The sequence below is a fragment of the Perca fluviatilis genome, chromosome 13, assembly GCF_010015445.1.
Source record: "Perca fluviatilis chromosome 13, GENO_Pfluv_1.0, whole genome shotgun sequence".
NCBI classification, from domain to species: Eukaryota; Metazoa; Chordata; class Actinopteri; order Perciformes; family Percidae; genus Perca; species Perca fluviatilis.
In genome coordinates, this window is record NC_053124.1 from 35988074 (window position 1) to 36009448 (window position 21375).

At 46.5% G+C, this 21375-nt stretch overlaps 1 protein-coding gene and 1 pseudogene across 1 annotated transcript in view; both read left to right on the plus strand.

Annotated features, from left to right (window-relative positions):
• The window catches only part of riok1 (RIO kinase 1 (yeast)), a 24342-nt gene extending 8181 nt beyond the window's left edge, over positions 1-16161 (plus strand). The window contains 12 exon segments of the mRNA XM_039820386.1: positions 733-825; positions 2378-2490; positions 3193-3273; positions 3856-3942; positions 5790-5927; positions 6854-6954; positions 9256-9362; positions 10207-10272; positions 10786-10902; positions 11231-11284; positions 13508-13636; positions 15935-16161. Of these exon segments, the coding sequence (XP_039676320.1) occupies positions 733-825; positions 2378-2490; positions 3193-3273; positions 3856-3942; positions 5790-5927; positions 6854-6954; positions 9256-9362; positions 10207-10272; positions 10786-10902; positions 11231-11284; positions 13508-13636; positions 15935-16045 (1197 nt within the window). The 3' untranslated portion in view covers positions 16046-16161.
• Positions 1-21375, plus strand: part of LOC120571443 — a 167898-nt pseudogene that overhangs the window by 26061 nt on the left and 120462 nt on the right.

The following is a 21375-nucleotide window of genomic DNA, read 5'->3' on the forward strand; positions in this document are numbered from 1 at the left end:
ATTAGCCTGGTCCTACCAGACTCTGGTGCACTAGCCTGGTCCCACTAGACTCTGGTCCACTAGCCTGGTCCTACCAGACTCTGGTCCACTAGCCTGGTCCTACCAGACTCTGGTCCATTAGCCTGGTCCTACCAGACTCTGGTCCATTAGCCTGGTCCTACCAGACTCTGGTACACTAGCCTGGTCCTACCAGACTCTGGTCCATTAGCCTGGTCCTACCAGACTCTGGTGCACTAGCCTGGTCCTACCAGACTCTGGTCCACTAGCCTGGTCCTACCAGACTCTGGTCCATTAGCCTGGTCCTACCAGACTCTGGTCCACTAGCCTGGTCCTACCAGACTCTGGTACATTAGCCTGGTCCTACCAGACTCTGGTACACTAGCCTGGTCCTACCAGACTCTGGTCCATTAGCCTGGTCCTACCAGACTCTGGTACACTAGCCTGGTCCTACCAGACTCTGGTCCATTAGCCTGGTCCTACCAGACTCTGGTCCATTAGCCTGGTCCTACCAGACTCTGGTACACTAGCCTGGTCCTACCAGACTCTGGTACACTAGCCTGGTCCTACCAGACTGGGTACAATCATCTGATTGTTGTTGTTGACATCAGCTGATTGTTGTTGATCAGCTGATTGTTGTTGATCAGCTGATTATTGTTGTTGTTGATCAGCTGATTGTTGTTGACATCAGCTGATTGTTGTTGACGTCAGCTGATTGTTGTGTCCCTGCTGCAGGTTTTAGATCCTCGGACCAGAATGATTCTCTTCAAGATGTTGAGTCGAGGCGTCATCTGTGAAATCAACGGCTGCATCAGCACCGGCAAGGAGGTCAGATTCACTCATTCACAATCACTCATTCACAATCACTCATTCAGATTCACTCAATCACAATCACTCATTCAGATTCACTCATTCACAATCACTCATTCACAATCACTCATTCAGATTCACTCATTCACAATCACTCATTCACAATCACTCATTCAGATTCACTCATTCACAATCACTCATTCAGATTCACTCATTCACAATCACTCATTCAGATTCACTCATTCACAATCACTCATTCACAATCACTCATTCACAATCACTCATTCAGATTCACTCATTCAGATTCACTCATTCACAATCACTCATTCAGATTCACTCATTCACAATCACTCATTCACAATCACTCATTCAGATTCACTCATTCACAATCACTCATTCAGATTCACTCATTCACAATCACTCATTCACAATCACTCATTCAGATTCACTCATTCAGATTCACTCATTCACAATCACTCATTCAGATTCACTCATTCACAATCACTCATTCACAATCACTCATTCAGATTCACTCATTCACAATCACTCATTCAGATTCACTCATTCACAATCACTCATTCACAATCACTCATTCACAATCACTCATTCAGATTCACTCATTCACAATCACTCATTCAGATTCACTCATTCATAATCACTGATTTTGATTTCTTTATTTGAAAGGGGACAGTGAACATTAATCAACATTAAAACAATGTAAATGTGCCCGAGTTAGTTCAGAAGTGCTAATTTTCATCGGTAGTCCCCCAGCCAGATGTTAAACAGGCAGCCTTTAAAATAATGACAGGTATAAAATCACCAGATATTATGGTTAATAAATACAGTTCATGTAAAATACTGATATAACGTTTAAATGCACACAGAAAGCATCAGTGCCCACAAGTTTGGCTCTCTACCAGCCATTGTTTTACATTCTTTTTAAATGAACAGAATGACAAAGACTCTCTAATGGTTGCCGGCACTGTGTTCCATTGCTGAACTGCAACTGATTCATAATCACTCATTCATAATCACTAAATTCACTGAACGTGTGATTTTAGATGAACGTGTGATTTTAAATTAATGTGTGATTCCAGATGAACGTGTGATTCCAGATGAACGGGTGATTTCAGATGAACCTGTGATTGCAGATGAACGTGTGATTGTGTTTCAGATGAATGTGTGATTGTGATTACAGATGAACATGTGATTGCAGATGAACGTTGTGATTGCAGATGAACGTGTGATTGCAGATGAACGTGTGATTTCAGATGAACGTGTGATTTCAGATGAACGTGTGATTTCAGATGAACGTGTGATTGTGATTAGCAGATTTTGTTGCTGATTTCATGGTGTGATTTTAGATGGTTTACAGAAGATAGATTCGTGATTTCAGATGAAGTGTTATTTCAGATACGTGTGATCAGAACGTGTGATTTCAGATGGTGTGGAAGTAGTCGCTGATTCGTGTATTACAGAAACATGTATTTCAGATGAACGTGTGATTTCAGATGAACATGTGATTTCAGATGAACGTGTGATTTCAGATGAACGTGTGATTGTGTTTCAGGCCAACGTGTACCACGCCGGGACGGCGGCTGGCGAGAGCCGAGCCATCAAGATCTACAAGACGTCCATCCTGCTGTTCAAAGACAGAGACAAATATGTTAGTGGAGAGTTCAGGTAACACACACAGACACACACACAGATACACATACACACAGATACACACACACACACACACAGATATACACATGCATACACACACACACACACACATACATACACACACACACACACACACACAATACATACACACACAGATATACACATACATACACACACACACAGAAATATACACATACACACACACACAGATATACACATACACACACACACACAGATATACACACACACAGACACACAAAGAAATACACACAGACAGACACGCACACACACACAGATAGATACACACACACACACACACATACACACACACACAGGCGCCAGGGAGGGGTAGGGGGTGCTATAGCTACCCCTAGGATTGCCATGTGCCAGGTGTTTACCCAACATCTTACTCCTAATCAATAATCAGTAATCTAATATAATATAATATAATATAGTATAATCTAGTATAATATAACCTAGTATAATATAATATAATCTAGTATAATATAATATAATCTAGTGTAATCTAATATAATCTAATCTAATCTAGTATAATCTAATCTAATCTAGTATAATCTAATCTAATCTAGTATAATCTAACATAATCTAATATAATCAGTAATCTCATATAATCTAATATAATCAATAATCTAATATAATCAGTAATCTAATATAATGTAATATAATCTCATCCTATGAGCTGTTGTTGTGTTCCAGGTTCCGTCACGGTTACTGTAAAGGAAACCCGAGGAAGATGGTGAGAACCTGGGCCGAGAAGGAGATGAGGAACCTCATCAGGTCAGAACCAGCACAGCACCATCTGGTAGCATGGTTTAGAGTGTTAGCATTTCTTAGCATGTATTAGCATATGTTATCCTGTATTAGCATATGCTATCCCGTATTAGCATGTGTTATCCTGTATGTATGACTAGATCATAGTAGAAGCCAATATAAGCTAGTAGAAGCTAACAGAAGCTAGTAGAAGCTAGTCGAAACTAATAGAAGCCAGTAGAAGACAGTAGTAGCCAGTAGAAGACAGTAGTAGCCAGTAGGATCCAGTAGAAGCCAGGAGTAGCCAGTAGAAGCCAGTAGTAGCCAGTAGTAGCCAGTAGAAGCAAGGAGTAGCCACTAGGATCCAGTAGTAGCCAGTAGAAGCCAGTAGTAGCCAGTAGGATCCAGTAGAAGCCAGGAGTAGCCAGTAGAAGCCAGTACTAGCCAGTAGAAGCCAGTAGAAGCCAGTAGAATCCAGTAGAAGCCAGTAGAAGCCAGTAGTAGCCAGTAGTAGCCAGTAGTTAGTGTAGCCAGTAGTAGCCAGTAGTAGCCAGTAGAAGCCAGTAGTAGCCAGTAGAATCCAGTAGAAGCTAACTGTGTGTGTTTCAGGCTGCAGACGGCAGGAATCCCGAGTCCAGAACCTCTGCTGCTCCGGAGTCACGTTCTGCTGATGAGCTTCATCGGAAAAGACAACATGTAAGAACCAATCACAGCCACCCTGTAGGAACCAATCACAGCCACCCTGTAGGAACCAATCACAGCCACCCTGTAGGAACCAATCACAGCCAGCCTGTAGGAACCAATCACAGCCAACCTGGAGCGTTTAGCTGCAGACTGTTGGAACCAGGGCCGGCCCTAGACTTCTGGGGGCCCTAAGCAGGATTTGGTTTGGGGACTCTCCACATTGTAACATGCTGCCACTGCACTTGGCACTAAAACAACAAAATTTAAAGACTAATGTGAGACCTGTTAGCAGCAACGCTATCTTTAAATAGACCGGCTCTGTTATGAGCTCTATTGTGGGACATTTCAAGCGCTCTTGGGGGCCCTCTGGTAGCCACGGGGCCCTCTGGTAGCCCTCTGGTAGCCACGGGGCCCTGTGGTAGCCCTCTGGTAGCCACGGGGCCCTCTGGTAGCCCTCTGGTAGCCCTCTGGTAGCCACGGGGCCCTCTGGTAGCCCTCTGGTAGCCCTCAGGTAGCCCTCAGGTAGCCACGGGGCCCTCTGGTTTCCACGGGGCTCTCTGGTAGCCCTCTGGTAGCCCTCTGGTAGCCCTCTGGTAGCCCTCTGGTTGCTCTCTGGTAGCCCTCTGGTTGCTCTCTGGTAGCCCTCTGGTAGCCTCTGGTAGCTCTCTGGTAGCCACGGGGCCCTCCCCTGCCCACGGGGCCCTCTGGGCGCGCCCTCTGGTAGCCCTCTGGTAGCCACAGGGCCCTCTGGTAGCCCTCTGGTAGCCACGGGGCCCTCTGGTAGCCACGGGCCCTCTGGTAGGCCCTCTGGTAGCCCTCTGGTAGCCCTCAGGTAGCCACGGGGCCCTCTGGTTGCTCTCTGGTAGCCCTCTGGTAGCCCTCTGGTAGCCCTCTGGTAGCCCTCTGGTAGCCCTCTGGTAGCCACGGGGCCCTCTGGTAGCCCTCTGGTAGCTCTCTGGTAGCCACGGGGCCCTCTGGTAGCCCTCTGTGTAGCCCCCCTCTGGTACCCACGGGCCTCGGGCCTTCCACCGGGCCTCTCGGTAGCCCTCTGGTAGCCCCTCAGGTAGCCACGGGCCCCTCTGGTTGCTCTCTGGTAGCCCTCTGGTAGCCCTCTGGTAGCCCTCTGGTAGCCACGGGCCCTCTGGTGCCACCCGGGCCCCTCAGGTACCCCTCTGAGTGCCCTCTGGTCAGCCACGGGCCCTCTGGTAGCCCTCTGGTAGCCCTCTGGTAGCCATGGGGCCCTCTGGTAGCCCTCTGGTAGCCCTCTGGTAGCCACGGGGCCCTCTGGTAGCCACGGGGCCCTCTGGTAGCCCTCTGGTAGCCCTCTGGTAGCCACGGGGCCCTCTGGTAGCCCTCTGGTAGCCCTCTGGTAGCCCTCTGGTAGCCACGGGGCCCTCTGGTAGCCACGGGGCCCTCTGGTAGCCCTCTGGTAGCCCTCAGGTAGCCCTCTGGTAGCCCTCTGGTAGCCACGGGGCCCTCTGGTAGCCACGGGGCCCTCTGGTAGCCCTCTGGTAGCCACGGGGCCCTAAGCAGACGCTTAGTCCGCTTATGGGTCGGGCTGGCTCTGGGGAACGCCCCCTGTGTATCCGACCCGGTACTGATGGTTTAGGGTTGGTATAGCTGACCCGGTTCAGATGCCCGTTGTGTGTGGTTCTGTAGCTGACCCGGTACTGATGCCCGTTGTGTGTGGTTCTGTAGCTGACCCGGTTCAGATGCCCGTTGTGTGTGGTTCTGTAGCTGACCCGGTACTGATGCCCGTTGTGTGTGGTTCTGTACCCGACCCGGTACTGATGCCCGTTGTGTGTGGTTCTGTACCCGACCCGGTACTGATGCCCGTTGTGTGTGGTTCTGTGGTTCAGGCCGGCGCCGCTGCTGAAGAACGCCTCGCTGTCGGAGTCCAAGGCCCGCGAGCTCTACCTGCAGGTTCTACAGAACATGAGGAGGATGTTCCAGGACGCTCGGCTGGTCCACGCAGACCTCAGCGAGTTCAACATGCTGTAAGACACACACACACACACACACACAACAGACACACACACACACACACACACAGACACACACACACACACACACAGAGACACACACACACACACACACACACACAGACACACACACACACACACACACACACACAGACACACACACACACACAGAGACACACACACACACACACACACACACACACACACACACACACAGACACACACACACACACACACACACACACACACACACACAGACACACACACACACACACACAGACACACACACACACACACAAAAGACACACACACACACACACACACACACACACACAGAGACACACACACACACACACAGACACACACACACACACACACACACACACACACACACACACACACACACAACAAAGACACACACACACACACACACACACACACACACACACACACACACAGACACACACAGAGACACACACACACACACACACACAGAGACACACACACACACACACACACACAGAGACACACACACAGACACACACACACACAACAGACACACACATACACACACAGAGACACACACACACACAGAGACACGCACATACACACACACACACACAGAGAGACACGCACACACACACAGACACACACATACACACACACACACACACACATACACAACACACACACACACACACACACACACACAGACACACACAAGACACACACACACACAGACCACACACACACACACAGACACACACACACACACACAGACACACACACACACACAGACACACAAGGAGACACACAGACACACACACAGACCACACAGAGACACACAGACACACACACACACACACACACACAGAGACACACACACACACACACACAGACACACAAGCCTTTCAGAATAAAAGCCTCTGACCTTTCTGTAGATATCACAACGGAGACGCTTACATCATCGACGTGTCGGTCGGTTGAACGCGACCATCGCCGCGCTCGAGTTCCTCAGGGAAGGACTGCGCAGCGATCGTCAGTAAGAAACACACACACACAAACCCACACACACACACACACACACACACACACACACAACACTCTCACACACACACACACACACACACAGACACACACAGACACACACACACACAGACTCACACACAGACACACACACACACAGACACACACACACACACACACACACACACACACACACACACACACACACACACACAGACACACACACACAGACAACACAACACACAGCACACAGACACACACACACACACACAGACTCACACACACAGACACACACACACACACACACAGACTCACAGACACACACACACACACATACACACACATATCACACCTGGAGCCTGTTTTACCTGTTAGCATGTCTCTGTGTCTTAAGTTACTGATGAAACAACAATCTCTGAAACTGGTCCAGTATTAAACAAGAACCAAGCTGTAATGTAACCCTATAATAAGTACTTTCCTCCTCACCAAACTACACCAGAATCCATGTAAATAATCAGTGATTTTATCATCGTGAAACACACTTCATTCAAAGTGGACAGAAACTAAATAAAACTACCAAAAGCCGTCTTGGTTCATCTTTCCACTGTTCCAACAATCACCACTCTGGTTTGGTTGAAATAAACCCTTAATTCACCCATTTACATGTGGAAATATGCTGGCTCTATACACGCTAAAAGTCCTGATTATTTACATAGAGTCTGGTGGAGATATGCTGGCTCTATACACGCTAAAAGTCCTGATTATTTACATGGAGTCTGGTGGAGATATGCTGGCTCTATACACGCTAAAAGTCCTGATTATTTACATAGAGTCTGGTGGAGATATGCTGGCTCTATACACGCTAAAAGTCCTGATTATTTACATGGAGTCTGGTGGAGATATGCTGGCTCTATACACACTAAAAGTCCTGATTATTTACATGGAGTCTGGTGGAGATATGCCGGCTCTATACACGCTAAAAGTCCTGATTATTTACATGGAGTCTGGTGGAAATATGCCGCTCTATACACGCTAAAAGTCCTGATTATTTACATGGAGTCTGGTGGAAATATGCCGGCTCTATACGCTAAAAAAAGTCCTGATTATTTACATGGAGTCTGGTGGAAATATGCTGGCTCTATACACGCTAAAAGTCCTGATTATTTACATAGAGTCTGGTGGAAATATGCTGGCTCTATACACGCTAAAAGTCCTGATTATTTACATGGAGTCTGGTGGAAATATGCTGGCTCTATACACGCTAAAAGTCCTGATTATTTACATGGAGTCTGGTGGAGATATGCTTGCTCTATACACGCTAAAAGTCCTGATTATTTACATGGAGTCTGGTGGAGATATGCCGTCTCTATACACGCTAAAAGTCCTGATTATTTACATGGAGTCTGGTGGAGATATGCCGGCTCTATACACACTAAAAGTCCTGATTATTTACATGGAGTCTGGTGGAGATATGCTGGCTCTATACACGCTAAAAGTCCTGATTATTTACATGGAGTCTGGTGGAGATATGCTGGCTCTATACACGCTGAAAGTCCTGATTATTTACATGGAGTCTGGTGGAGATATGCTGGCTCTATAAACGCTAAAAGTCCTGATTATTTACATGGAGTCTGGTGGAGATATGCTGGCTCTATACAGCTAAAAGTCCTGATTATTTACATGGAGTCTGGTGGAGATATGCTGGCTCTATACACGCTAAAAGTCCTGATTATTTACATGGAGTCTGGTGGAGATATGCTGGCTCTATACACGCTAAAAGTCCTGATTATTTACATGGAGTCTGGTGGAGATATGCTGGCTCTATACACGCTAAAAGTCCTGATTATTTACATGGAGTCTGGTGGAGATATGCTGGCTCTATACACGCTAAAAGTCCTGATTATTTACATGGAGTCTGGTGGAGATATGCTGGCTCTATACATGCTAAAAGTCCTGATTATTTACATGGAGTCTGGTGTAGTTTGGTGATGATGATTTCGGGGCTGTTTCATGTTAAACTAAAAGGATCTTACTCTTTAACCGAAAGGTCTATCTCTGTAGGGATCCATCCCATAATGTTGTCAGACACTTAGAATAATAATCTGAGTCTGTCAGCAACAACAACAGAACTTTTAGTGACTCTAACTGCTGCTGAACATTAGTCCTGTAGGGTTACATTACAGCTCGGTTCTGGGTTAGTTCTGGACCAGGTTCACAGATTGTTGTTCCATCAGACACTCAGACATACTGAAGTAACTCTTAACATATTCTCATTTCGTCCTGGATGATTAATGTTAAATATGAAATCTTTTCCCAGAGTTCTTTGTGAAGCGTGGCGTGGCGGTGATGACGGTCAGAGAGCTGTTTGACTTCATCACAGACCCGTCCATCACCTGCCACAACATGGACCAGTACCTGACCAAGGTGAGACCTCTCCTCTCCTTTTAATGCTGAATACATCATATCCTATCATATATCGATCATATCCTATCATAATATATCATATATCGATCATATCCTATCATAATATATCATATATCAATCATATCCTATCATAATATATCATATATCGATCATATCCTATCATAATATATCATATATCAATCATATCCTATCATAATATATCATATATCGATCATATCCTATCATAATATATCATATATCGATCATATATATACTGCCAGAAACCTGCAACGCTGCAACTCTCACTGCTCTACATCAACGCTGCCTTTCTTTAAATCATTATTAATCTCTTTTCTGTGTGTGTCTTTTTTTTTTTTTTTTTTTTTTTTTTTTTTTGTGTGGGTTCTTTGTGTGTGTGTGTGTCTCTGTGTGTGTGTGTGTGTGTGTGTGTGTTGTGTGTCTGTGTGTGTTTCTCTGTGTGTGTCTGTGTGTGTTTCTCTGTGTGTCTGTGTGTGTGTTTGTTTGTGTGTGTCTGTGTGGGGTCTCTGTGCTCTGTGTGTGTGTGTGTGTGTGTGTGTGTTCTGTGTCGTGTGTGTGTGTGTCTCTGTGTGTTCTCTGTGTGTGTCTCTGTGTGTGTTGTGTCTCTGTGTGTGTGTGTTGTGTGTGTGTTTGGGTCTCTGTTTGTTTTTGGGTCTCTGTGTTTGTGTGTCTCTGTGTGTGTGTGTGTCTCTGTGTGTGTGTGTGTGTGTGTGTGTGTGTGGTCTCTGTGTGTGTGTGGGTGTGTGTTTCTGTGTGTGTCTGTGTGTGTGTTTCTCTGTGTGTGTGTGCTTTGTGTGTGTGTGTGTGTGTGTGTGTTCCTGCAAGCGTGATGATGATAGCAGCTGATAGTGCGTCAGAGCAGCGTACAGATCAGGACCGAGTGGACGACGAGGTGACAGCAGACACAAACTCTACGTTTACACACACAAATTATTATTATTATTATTATTATTATTATTAACTCTTCCACACCGACTACGACTAAGTAGTCTTCCTTGACTGAGTTTCTAAGTGACTCCACTGTCTCAGGTTGTATATGTGTATTTTATATACAGTATATATATATATATATATATGTATATTTTATATACAGTATATATATATATATATGTATATTTTATATACAGTATATATATATATATATATATATATATATATGTATGTATATTTTATATACAGTATATATATGTTTCGGTAGAAGCATTGAAGCAGTGACAGCTAGCTGGTTGCTAGTAATGCAGAACCTTACTCAAAATAATCCAACTATTGAGAGGACCAAAGTGTGTGAGTGGAGCAGTGATAGGTCAGACAGATACTGAGAGAGAGACATGTTAACACCAACACATTATGGTCTGTAACGATACCCCCGTCTGCTGGTCTGTAACGATACCCCCCCTCTCCCCAGGTGTTTAAGAAGGCCTACATCCCTAGCACCCTGACCGAGGTCAGTCACTACGAGAGAGACGTGGACCTGATGAAGACCAAAGAGGAGGAGTCAGCTATCAGCGGTCACCATGACAACGTAGGAGACACAGAGACACACACACAGACACACACACACAGATATACACACATACACACACACACACAGAGACACACACACATACAGAAACACACACACACAGACACATACACACACACACACACACAGAGACACACACACACATACAGAGACACACACACACACACACACACAATACAGAGACACACACACACAGACGCATACACACACACACACAGAGACAGAGAGAGTATCCAGGTTGTTTCAGATTAACTGTGTGTGTGTGTGTGTGTGTGTGTGTGTGTGTGTGTGTGTGTGTGTGTGTGTGTGTGTGTGTTGGGTTGTTCAGGTTCTGTACCAGACGCTGACCGGACTGAAGAAGGATTTATCTGGAGTCCAAACGGTACCAGCACCTCACACTCTGCCTCATGCTACGCTTAGCTTAGCTTAGCTTAGCTTAGCCTGACAGTGTTGTAGTCTAATGTGAACATGTAGTAGCATCATGAACTACAGTCGCAGGTGGACACCTGGCCCACAGATACCTATATATCAATAGCTCATATCCAGTAGCAGAGATAGCGTGGGTGCGTGGGTGCGGCCGCCCCAGGGCCCCGAGCCAATCAGGGGCCCCTCAAACGCCGCAGATCTTGCGTCACTTGACGAGAACGGGGCCCAAAGTGACACACTGCAGATTATTAGCTGAAAGAAGCTAATAACTGCACATGATCTCACTTTGTGATAATCCAGCTCTTCTTATCAAACATATATATATATATATATATATATATATATATAATGAGGGGAAAACGCCAGAGCAGGGGGAAACGCCAGAGCAGGGAACGCCAGAGCAGGGAAACGCCAGAGCAGGGGAATGAGAGGGGAAACACTAGGGCAGGGGTAATGAGAGGGGAAGCGCAGAGCAGGGGAACGAGGGGGAAACACCAGAGCAGGGGAAATGAGAGGGGGAAATGCTAGAGCAGGGGGAAATGAGAGGGGGAAACACGGGGGGGAATGGGAGGAAGCATGGAGCAGGGGAATGAGGAGGGTAAGTGGGAACAGGGGAGGGGAGGAGGGTATGAGAGGGGGAATGAGAGCTGGAGGGGAGATAGGAGGGGTAATGAGAGGGGTAATGAGGGGAGGGGGAATGAGGAGGGGGAATGAGAGGGTAATGGGAGGGGGAATGAGGAGGCGGGGGGAATGAGAGGGGGTAATGGAGGGGGGATGGGGGGGGGGTGTGGGAGGGGAATGGAGAGGGGAAGCATGTGAGAGCAGAGAGCTGAGAGGGGAAACACTAGAGCAGGGGGTATGGGGAGGAAAGCCAGAGCAGGAGCAGAGGGGAAACACCAGAGCAGGGGGAATGAGAGGATGCCAGAGCAGGGGGAATGAGAGGGAAGCATGGGCAGGGGGTGAGGGGAAACAATAGATAAGAGGGAGATAGGAGGGAGGCAGCGGCAGGGGGCCGGAGGAAGCGCAGGCAGGGGGAGATGGAGGAACAATGAGAGAGGGGAGAGTGAGGAGGCTGAGCAGGGGGGGTGAGAGAAACGCCAGAGCGGGGATGAGAGGGGAAACAATGGATGGAGGGGGAATGGGGAGCTGCAAGAGCAGGGGAATGAGAGGGGGTTACTAGAGGCAGAGGGGGGTGGGGAGGAAGCTGGAGCAGGGGGAATGGAGGGAAACACTAGAGCAGGGGGAATGGGGAGGTGGAAGGTACGGGGGAATGAGAGGGGGGCAGAGCAGGGGAATGAGGAGGTGAAGCGGGGATGAGTAGAGGCTGAGCAGGGGGAATGGGGAGGCATGGGGCAGGGGGGATATGGGAGGCTGAGCAGGGGGAATGGGAGGTGGAGCAGGGGAGATGAGGGGGAAACAATAGAGGTAAGAGGGGGAATGGGAGGGAGATGAGAGGCGCAGGCGGGGAATGAGAGGGGAGCACTAGGCAGGAGATGGGAGGAAGCTTGGGGGAATGGGAGGGGGAGTGAGAGGGGGAGACACAGGAGGGGGAATGAGGAGGGAAACACTAGGGGGGGGAATGGGGGAAACAATAGATGAGAGGGGGAATGAGAGGGAAGCACCAGGCGGGGAATGAGAGGGGAAGCGCCAGAGCAGAGGGAATGAGAGGAAGCAATAGATAGAGGGGGATGGGAGGAGGCATGGAGCAGGGGAATGAGGAGAGCATGAGAGCAGGGGAATGAGAGGAAGCAATAGATAAGAGGGGGAATGAGGGGAGCATGGAGCAGGAGGATGAGAGGAGAGCGCCAGAGCAGGGGAATGAGGAGGGGAAGCAATGGATAAGAGGGGGAATAGAGAGGCGCCAGAGCAGGGGGAATGAGAGGGAAGAAGAGAGAAAAAGAAAGAGGGGGGAAGGGGAAGAGAAAAAGAGGGAAACACTAGGGCAGGGGAGGAATGGGAGGGAAACACCAGAGCAGGGGGAATGAGAGAGTATAGATGCAGCCTGACTGTGTTTGAATTGATCGTAACATTCTGCAGACTCCGTGTGTCCCTTGTGATGTCACCGTGATGTCACAGTGTTCTGGAGTGTGACACTGTGACATCACGGTAACATCACTGCTCTGCTGGGAGGAGTAGCTGATGTTCAGACCTTCTCAGAGTTGTGTGTGTGATGTCTCAGGTTCCTGCTCTGCTGGAGGACGATCAGTCTTCCTCCTCAGAGGAAGAGGAGGAGGAAGAGGAAGGAGAGAAAGATGAAGAAGAGGAGGATGAGGAGGAGCAGACTGAAGAATCTCAGCTGGACAAAAAGGTTTTTAACTCTTTGTGTCTCTTGGGTCAAATTTATTTCGTTTTCAAAGTTTCTACATAAAAAAAATACCCAAAACTAACAGTTCCATACACGTAATAATGCATCAACATACGCTCTTCTGATCTTAACTGTGTGTGTGTGTTTGTGTTTGTGTGTGTGTGTGGTTGTGTGTGTGTGTGTGTGTGTGTTTGCGTGTGTGTGTGTGTGTGTGTTTGCGTGTGTGTGTGTGTGACAGTTATCCGTAAATATGGCATAGTTGTCTAAAGAAACGCTATATTGTGTGGTGCTAAAACTTGTGATTTAAAGTCCTATTTAACATCTTTATGTAGTTTTATTTCTGAGTCATGAACCCAACATTTGGCCCCGCCCACATGAGATTACATGAGATCACATGAGATCACATGAGATTACATGACATCACATGACATCACATGAGATCACATGAGACTACATGAGATCACATGACATCACATGAGATCACATGAGATCAAATGAACATCTGTCGGGCTCACTAAAACATCGTCCACATTGATCAAATTAAATCTTCCTAAAACAATGTTTTCACAAGAGAGGACAGAAGATACCCGGTCACCACTACACTGCTCTCTGTCTGTCTGCACACGTTACGCTGCTCTCTGTCTGTCTGCACACGTTACGCTGCTCTCTGTCTGTCTGCACACGTTACTCTGCTCTCTGTCTGTCTGCACACGTTACGCTGCTCTCTGTCTGTCTGCACACGTTACGCTGCTGCACACGTTACGCTGCTCTCTGTCTGTCTGCACACGTTACTCTGCTCTCTGTCTGTCTGCACACGTTACGCTGCTCTCTGTCTGTCTGCACCGTTGCTGCTCTCTGTCTGTCTACTGCACGTTACTCTGCTCTCTGTCTGTCTGCACACGTTACGCTACTCTCTGTCTGTCTGCACACGTTACTCTGCTCTCTGTCTGTCTGCACACGTTACGCTGCTCTCTGTCTTTCTGCACACGTTACGCTGCTCTCTGTCTGCTCTGCACACGTTACGCTGCTCTCTGTCTGCTCTGCACACGTTACGCTGCTCTCTGTCTGTCTGCACACGTTACTCTGCTCTCTGTCCGCTCTGCACACGTTACGCTGCTCTCTGTCCGCTCTGCACACGTTACGCTGCTCTCTGTCTGTCTGCACACGTTACGCTGCTCCCTGTTTGCTCTGCACACGTTACTCTGCTCTCTGTCCGCTCTGCACACGTTACTCTGCTCTGTGTCTGTCTGCACACGTTACTCTGCTCTCTGTCTGTCTGCACACGTTACTCTGCTCTCTGTCCGCTCTGCACACGTTATTCCGCTTTGCACACGTTACTCTGCTCTCTGTCCGCTCTGCACGTTACGCTGCTCTCTGTCCGCTCTGCACACGTTACGCTGCTCTCTGTCCGGTCTACCACGTTACTCTGCTCTCTGTCCGCTCTACTATTCCTCTCTCTGTCCCTCTCCCACTTCGCTGCTCTCTGTCCGTCTGCACACGTTACTCTGCTCTCTGTCTGTCTGCACACGTTAAACTGCTCTCTGTCCGCTCTGCACACGTTACTCTGCTCTCTGTCTGTCTGCACACGTTAAACTGCTCTCTGTCTGTCTGCACACGTTACTCTGCTCTCTGTCTGTCTGCACACGTTACGCTGCTCTCTGTCTGTCTGCACACGTTAAATTGCTCTCTGTCCGCTCTGCACACGTTACTCTGCTCTCTGTCTGTCTGCACACGTTAAACTGCTCTCTGTCTGTCTGCACACGTTACTCTGCTCTCTGTCTGTCTGCACACGTTACGCTGCTCTCTGTCTGTCTGCACACGTTAAACTGCTCTCTGTCCGCTCTGCACACGTTACTCTGCTCTCTGTCTGTCTGCACACGTTACTCTGCTCTCTGTCTGTTCTCACCGTTACGCTGCTCTCTGTCTGTCTGCACACGTTGCTCTCTCTGTCTCACCGCGTACTCTACTCCTCTATGCTCTGCACACATTACACTGCTCTCTCTGTCTGCACACGTTACGCTGCTCTCTGTCTGTCTGCACACGTTACTCTGCTCTCTGTCTGTCTGCACACATTACTCTGCTCTCTGTCTGCACACGTTACTCTGCTCTCTGTCTGTCTGCACACGTTACTCTGCTCTCTGTCCGCTCTGCACACTGCTCTCTGTCTCTCTGCACACGTTACTCTGCTCTCTGTCTGCTCTGCACACGTTACTCTGCTCTCTGTCCGCTCTGCACACGTTACGCTGTTAATTTGTGTCTCCCACGGTAACGGAAAGATATTTTATTGTTTTATTGTTTCAGGAGAAGAAGAAGATGGTGAAAGAAGCTCAGAGAGAGAAGAGAAAAACGAAAGTACCCAAACACGTGAAGAAGAGGAAAGAGAGGGTGTCCAAGATGAAGAAAGGCAAATGAGGACTTCCTGTTTGTCTCTAAGGACTTCCTGTCTGTCTCTAAGGACTTCCTGTTTGAACTCATTCTCATCAAACAGAAACAAACAAATGTTTTGAGTTTGCCGAGAAACTTTTAATAAACGTACATCATCTTCAGATCATCTTCTTCTTTTTCTTGGTGGAATCTGATTTGATGACCTACCGCGAGGTAACTTTATATATTAAATAGCGAGTTAAGCGTCATGAACACAAATCAATGTTTCCTTTTTAATGGGGATATGCCGATACGTTTACATGATCAAAATTCCGGGTTAGAAAGGGTACTTAGGTAAGCATATTCGGGTTTTGCGGTGTTTGCATGGCCATCTTGGCGACCAGGTTATTACTAATATTCCGGTTTTAGTGAGCGGGTTATTGGCTGCGTAAACTTAGTCTGTGTCTGCAGATCTGTGATAGGCCTAGTCTGACGCCCCTCCCTACACACATACAGATTTATTGTGTTGCTGTGTCCCGCTCTGCTCACTCCCACACAGAACTTACTGAGAGAACGAGCACTCTCTCTCTCTCTCTTGCTCTCTCTCTCTCTGTCTCTCTCTCTCTTTCTGTATCTCTCTCTGTCTCTCTATGTGTCTCTTTCTCTCTTCTGTCTCTTTCTCTCTCTCTGTCTCTTTCTCTCTCTCTGTCTCTCTCTCTCTTCTCTCTCTCATCTTTCTCTCTCTCTGTCCTCTCTCTTGTATCTCTCCTCTGTCTCTCTCTCTGTCTCACCCTTAGTCACTCAGGTTGGCGGGTCTTTTCCGTTAACATTTCAGAAGGTTTCTTCAGCTTCAGGTTTGTTTTACTTTGGTTTGTAGTACTTCCTTATTAACCAGTAGAGTTCAGGTAAACGTGGGGTTTGTAGTACTTCCTTATTAACCAGTAGAGTTCAGGTAAACGTGGGGTTTGTAGTACTTCCTTATTAACCAGTAGAGTTCAGGTAACGATGGGTTTGTAGTACTTCCTTATTAACCAGTAGAGTTCAGGTAAACGTGGGGTTTGTAGTACTTCATTAACCAGTAGAGTTCAGGTAAACGTGGGGTTTGTAGTGACTTACTCATTAACCAGTAGAGTTCAGGTAAACGTGGGGTTTGTAGTACTTACTTATTAACCAGTAGAGTTCAGGTAAAACGTGGGGTTTGTAGTACTTCCTTATTAACCAGTAGAGTTCAGGTAAACGTGGGGTTTGTAGTACTTCCTTATTAACCAGTAGAGTTCAGGTAAACGTGGGGTTTGTAGTACTTCCTTATTAACCAGTAGAGTTCAGGTAAACGGCGTGGGTTTTGTAGTACTTCCTTATTAACCAGTAGAGTTCGGTTAAACGTGGGTTTTGTAGTACTTCCTTATTAACCAGTAGAGTTCAGGTAAACGTGGGGTTTGTAGTACTTACTTATTAACCAGTAGAGTTCAGGTAACGGTAGGGTTTGTAGTACTTACTTATTAACCAGTAGAGTTCAGGTAAACGCGTGGGTTTGTAGTACTTCCTCATTAACCAGTAGAGTTCAGGTAAACGTGGGGTTTGTAGTACTTACTTATTAACCAGTAGAGTTCAGGTAAACGTGGTGTTGTAGTACTTCCTTATTAACCAGTAGAGTTCAGGTAAACGTAGTGGTTGGGCTAGGAAAAACTAGAACTTGGCGTTGCGTCTCTGCCTGTCGGAGATTGTTTTTCTTTTTAAACCGTCAGCTGGCTCTAACCAGTTTTTTTTACTCGCACACAGTGTCTGACACTTTCTTGCTGTATTTCATAAAAAATAAAGGAAGTAGTGGTATAAAACTATATTACAAATTAATTCGCTACACACACTGCACACTCTCTCTCCCTCTCTTTGCCGGTCATCAGAGTGTTTTTTTTTAAACCGTCAGCTGCCTCTAACCAGTTTTTTGACTTCATGCACTGAGTGTCTGACACTTTATTGCTGTATTTTATAGAAAAAATAAAAGGTAGTTGTGGTATAAATAATTTTACAAATTAAGCTACACATACAAACACACACAAACACTCTCTCTCCCCCTCTCTCTTTCTCTTTCTCTCTCTCTCTCTCTCTCTCTCTCACACACACATACCTGGTGTGGAAATAAAAAAAATAGAAAAAGAACAAAAAAATAAATAATCACACTGATCATAAAAAATTAAAAGTTGTATGTTGAGTATGAAAACTCTTGTTCATTACATTTTACTTCATAATTGCAAACGCATGTGTTGTATTCATTGTTGCAGAACTGTATATAGTTCGTTTTTTTTTCCGTGATCAAAACCATTGATCTGAAGCTCAATGCTGATGCTGTCATGTAAATTGTTTTCTAATCAGCAATAAATATAACAATTTCTGATCAACCCATATCAATTGCATGCTTAAAATAACATACTGGTCAAAGCCCCGCCCATTTCAAGAAAACCCGACCCACTTCCGTGTTAAATCCCGCCCACTTCCGGGTTAGGGCCCCGTCCAGTCAAAGTACAGATACAGATCATTCATATGGTGAACAGATACAGATACAGATAATGCTGTACTCGCTCATCCCTAGTAATGAGATAACACAAGACAGGTGAGACAGGGGCTGGGAAACAGGTGAAGCACATTAGGGCTGGGCAGAGTAATCAAACAAAGTGGGAAAACACAAGACAGGAAGTAAAATACACAAGACAAGACAGAAAACCAGAGACTTCAAAATAAAACAGGAAACTTGTACCAAATACAACACAGAAAAACGGACTACCAAAATAAGACAACACCAAAACAACAACAGGTTGACTGGCTCTCTTTGGTGCCATAATAAACCAGATCCCTACAGCTGGCGGGCGGAGCTGCCTCACAGTAAACCGGTTGTCATCTTTATGTTGAGGCTGTGGGGGTGTTGTCGGCAGTTGCTGAATGTAACTAATAAAGTAACGGAAACGTTAGACTTTGCAAAATCAAGTAATCTGTAAAGTAACTATGTTACTTTTTAAAGTAACTGTGGCAACACTGGAGGCAGGACACAAGAGGGCTCCTTCATCCTGCTGACCACGGGTGTAGTGGAGGTTACAGCTCCTCAGCTCTCTTTGTCTGCAGCTTTTAGTTACCAACATGTTTTCAGGCTGATAGAAACCTTTTATAATAAACATACAGGGCCCTATGTGCACCCGGCGGCGCAAAGCCCGATGCAAGTGTCTTTGCTAGTTTAAGACCGACACAGTTGTCAATTTACGGTGCAAATCCTCCGTCATGATAGCAATGCTCCAAGGTCCAAACCCGCCTGGCTTTTAAAGGGAATGGGAGATGACCCTCTGATTGGTTTATTGCATGTTATGCCCAAAACACACCTATGAAATAATGAAACTCCATAAACACGCCCCGGTCCAGGCGCACGCTGGAGCGCTTTAAGCCTGGCTCACACTACAGGAGTTTTAAAATCCTAACCGAGTTTGAAATCTGGTTGCAGCACACACTTGAGGAGAATCTTTGCAGATTTTCTTCCCTCAAATCTTAAACATGCTCACACTACAAGATTTGAAAATAGTGGAGCATCACACACTACAAGATGTTCTTAAGGTTATCTTAAGATAATTTAGCACCTCACGGCGACGCCGATCTCACGGGGAAGCGCATGTAAACAAAATGGATGCTGTGTCACGGCAACCTGCTGTAGTAATACTTATCCCTTGTAACAATAAAGAACAAAAGAAAATAAAGAAGCGTGGACGATAATATTATTCAAACAAACTACCGTATTTTCCGGACTATAAGTCGCATTTTTTTCCTACTTTGGCTGGTCCTGCGACTTATAGTCAGGTGCGACTTATATATCAAAATATATATAATTTAACATGTTTTTACATGTTAATTCATACTGAAAACATTACCGTCTACAGCCGTGAGAGGGCGCTCTAGGCTTGTGACAACTATATGCTGCTCCTAAAGACAACTGAGAAAGAAAAGAGATAACAAACTGCAGGTAGTAAAATATGCAGCCCGAAAACGGTCATCGAGCAGCAGAAAGAAAGTTTGAAATGGGGGAGAAGCTTGTGAGGGAGACTGGTGAAAAGGTGACTCTTACTGCAATGAAGAAATCAAAGAAAGCTAATCGGCTAATCGCGGGCTGAAAGCAAGACGGCCAGAGCTGGAGGAACGAGTCCACAGGTGGGGGCTTGAACACCGTGCTGCCGGGAGGGGCTGGTCAACGGTGCAGTTACATCTCCACGCCCTGCTAGTTGTTCTGTGTGACTTATACTCCGGAGCGACTTATAGTCCGAAAAATACGGTATGTGCAATGCATCTTTTGTTAGACCTGAATGTAGCAGATGATCATTGACCTAGATCTAATGTTTACATTTGCTAGCTAGTGCGCTAGCAACTTTGTACACTCACCCGGTAGGTCCAGATCTGAAGCGATCTCTCCCCAGCTCTTCTCTTTATCATTCCCATTATGAGACTCTTTTGATGAGACATTAAACAGGCACTCGTGCTGTTGCCACATCTCCACCATCCTTTCTTCCAACTCAGTTGTCCACCGGACCCGTACTACAGCTGCTTTCGTGGACATTTTTCAAAAGTTTCCGTCACTTCTGTCTCCCTGCAGACCTGTCTGTCATTGGCTATTGTGGAAGTACTGACGTAATCATAGTCGTTTCCGCACCGATTATAATCCTAGATATCAAACATGTTTGATATTACTCGGGCGCGGCCCGATGTGTCTGCGAAGCAGATCGGAGGTGCAAGATTCGATCTGTGAACGCCTCACATTACCAGATAATCTGCGCCAACATCGGAACCGATCAAGGTCCTCGACAAGAGTTTTTTCTCAGATTCCGGGGAGGGGTAAATCGGGCGTACGCCATCGGCCTAAAACTCCTGTAGTGTGAGCCAGGCTTTAGATCGGTAAAATATGGCCCGCAGTGTGCATTGGACTTGTGGAGGTTTCTTACTGCTAGACTGCTTGAATCTCGGCTGATTACTTTCTTTAAAGATACATCGTGTAAGAATTTCTCCCATCTAGCGTTGAGATCATATATCGCAATCACCTCTCGCTACACGCGCAGGTCACGAATGCGTGATTGCAGCTACGGTAGCCTTCAGCGCTTCAAAAAGCGAAGGTGTACAAAAGGCCGTCTATCAGCCGTGGTTGTTGGGAGTTCATGTCGGAGAACAGTTTGTGAAGGGCAATAACTATTATGATAATGAACAACTACAAACGTTACACCCTGGACCTTTAAATAGGCTTCTCTGCTTCACTGTTACTGTATCTGCTGTCTGACTTTAACTGGACTGCGTTGTTTGAGCTGTTTTTCTTACCTAGGATTGTGTGAGCTAGGATTTAGATACACTCAACCAGATGG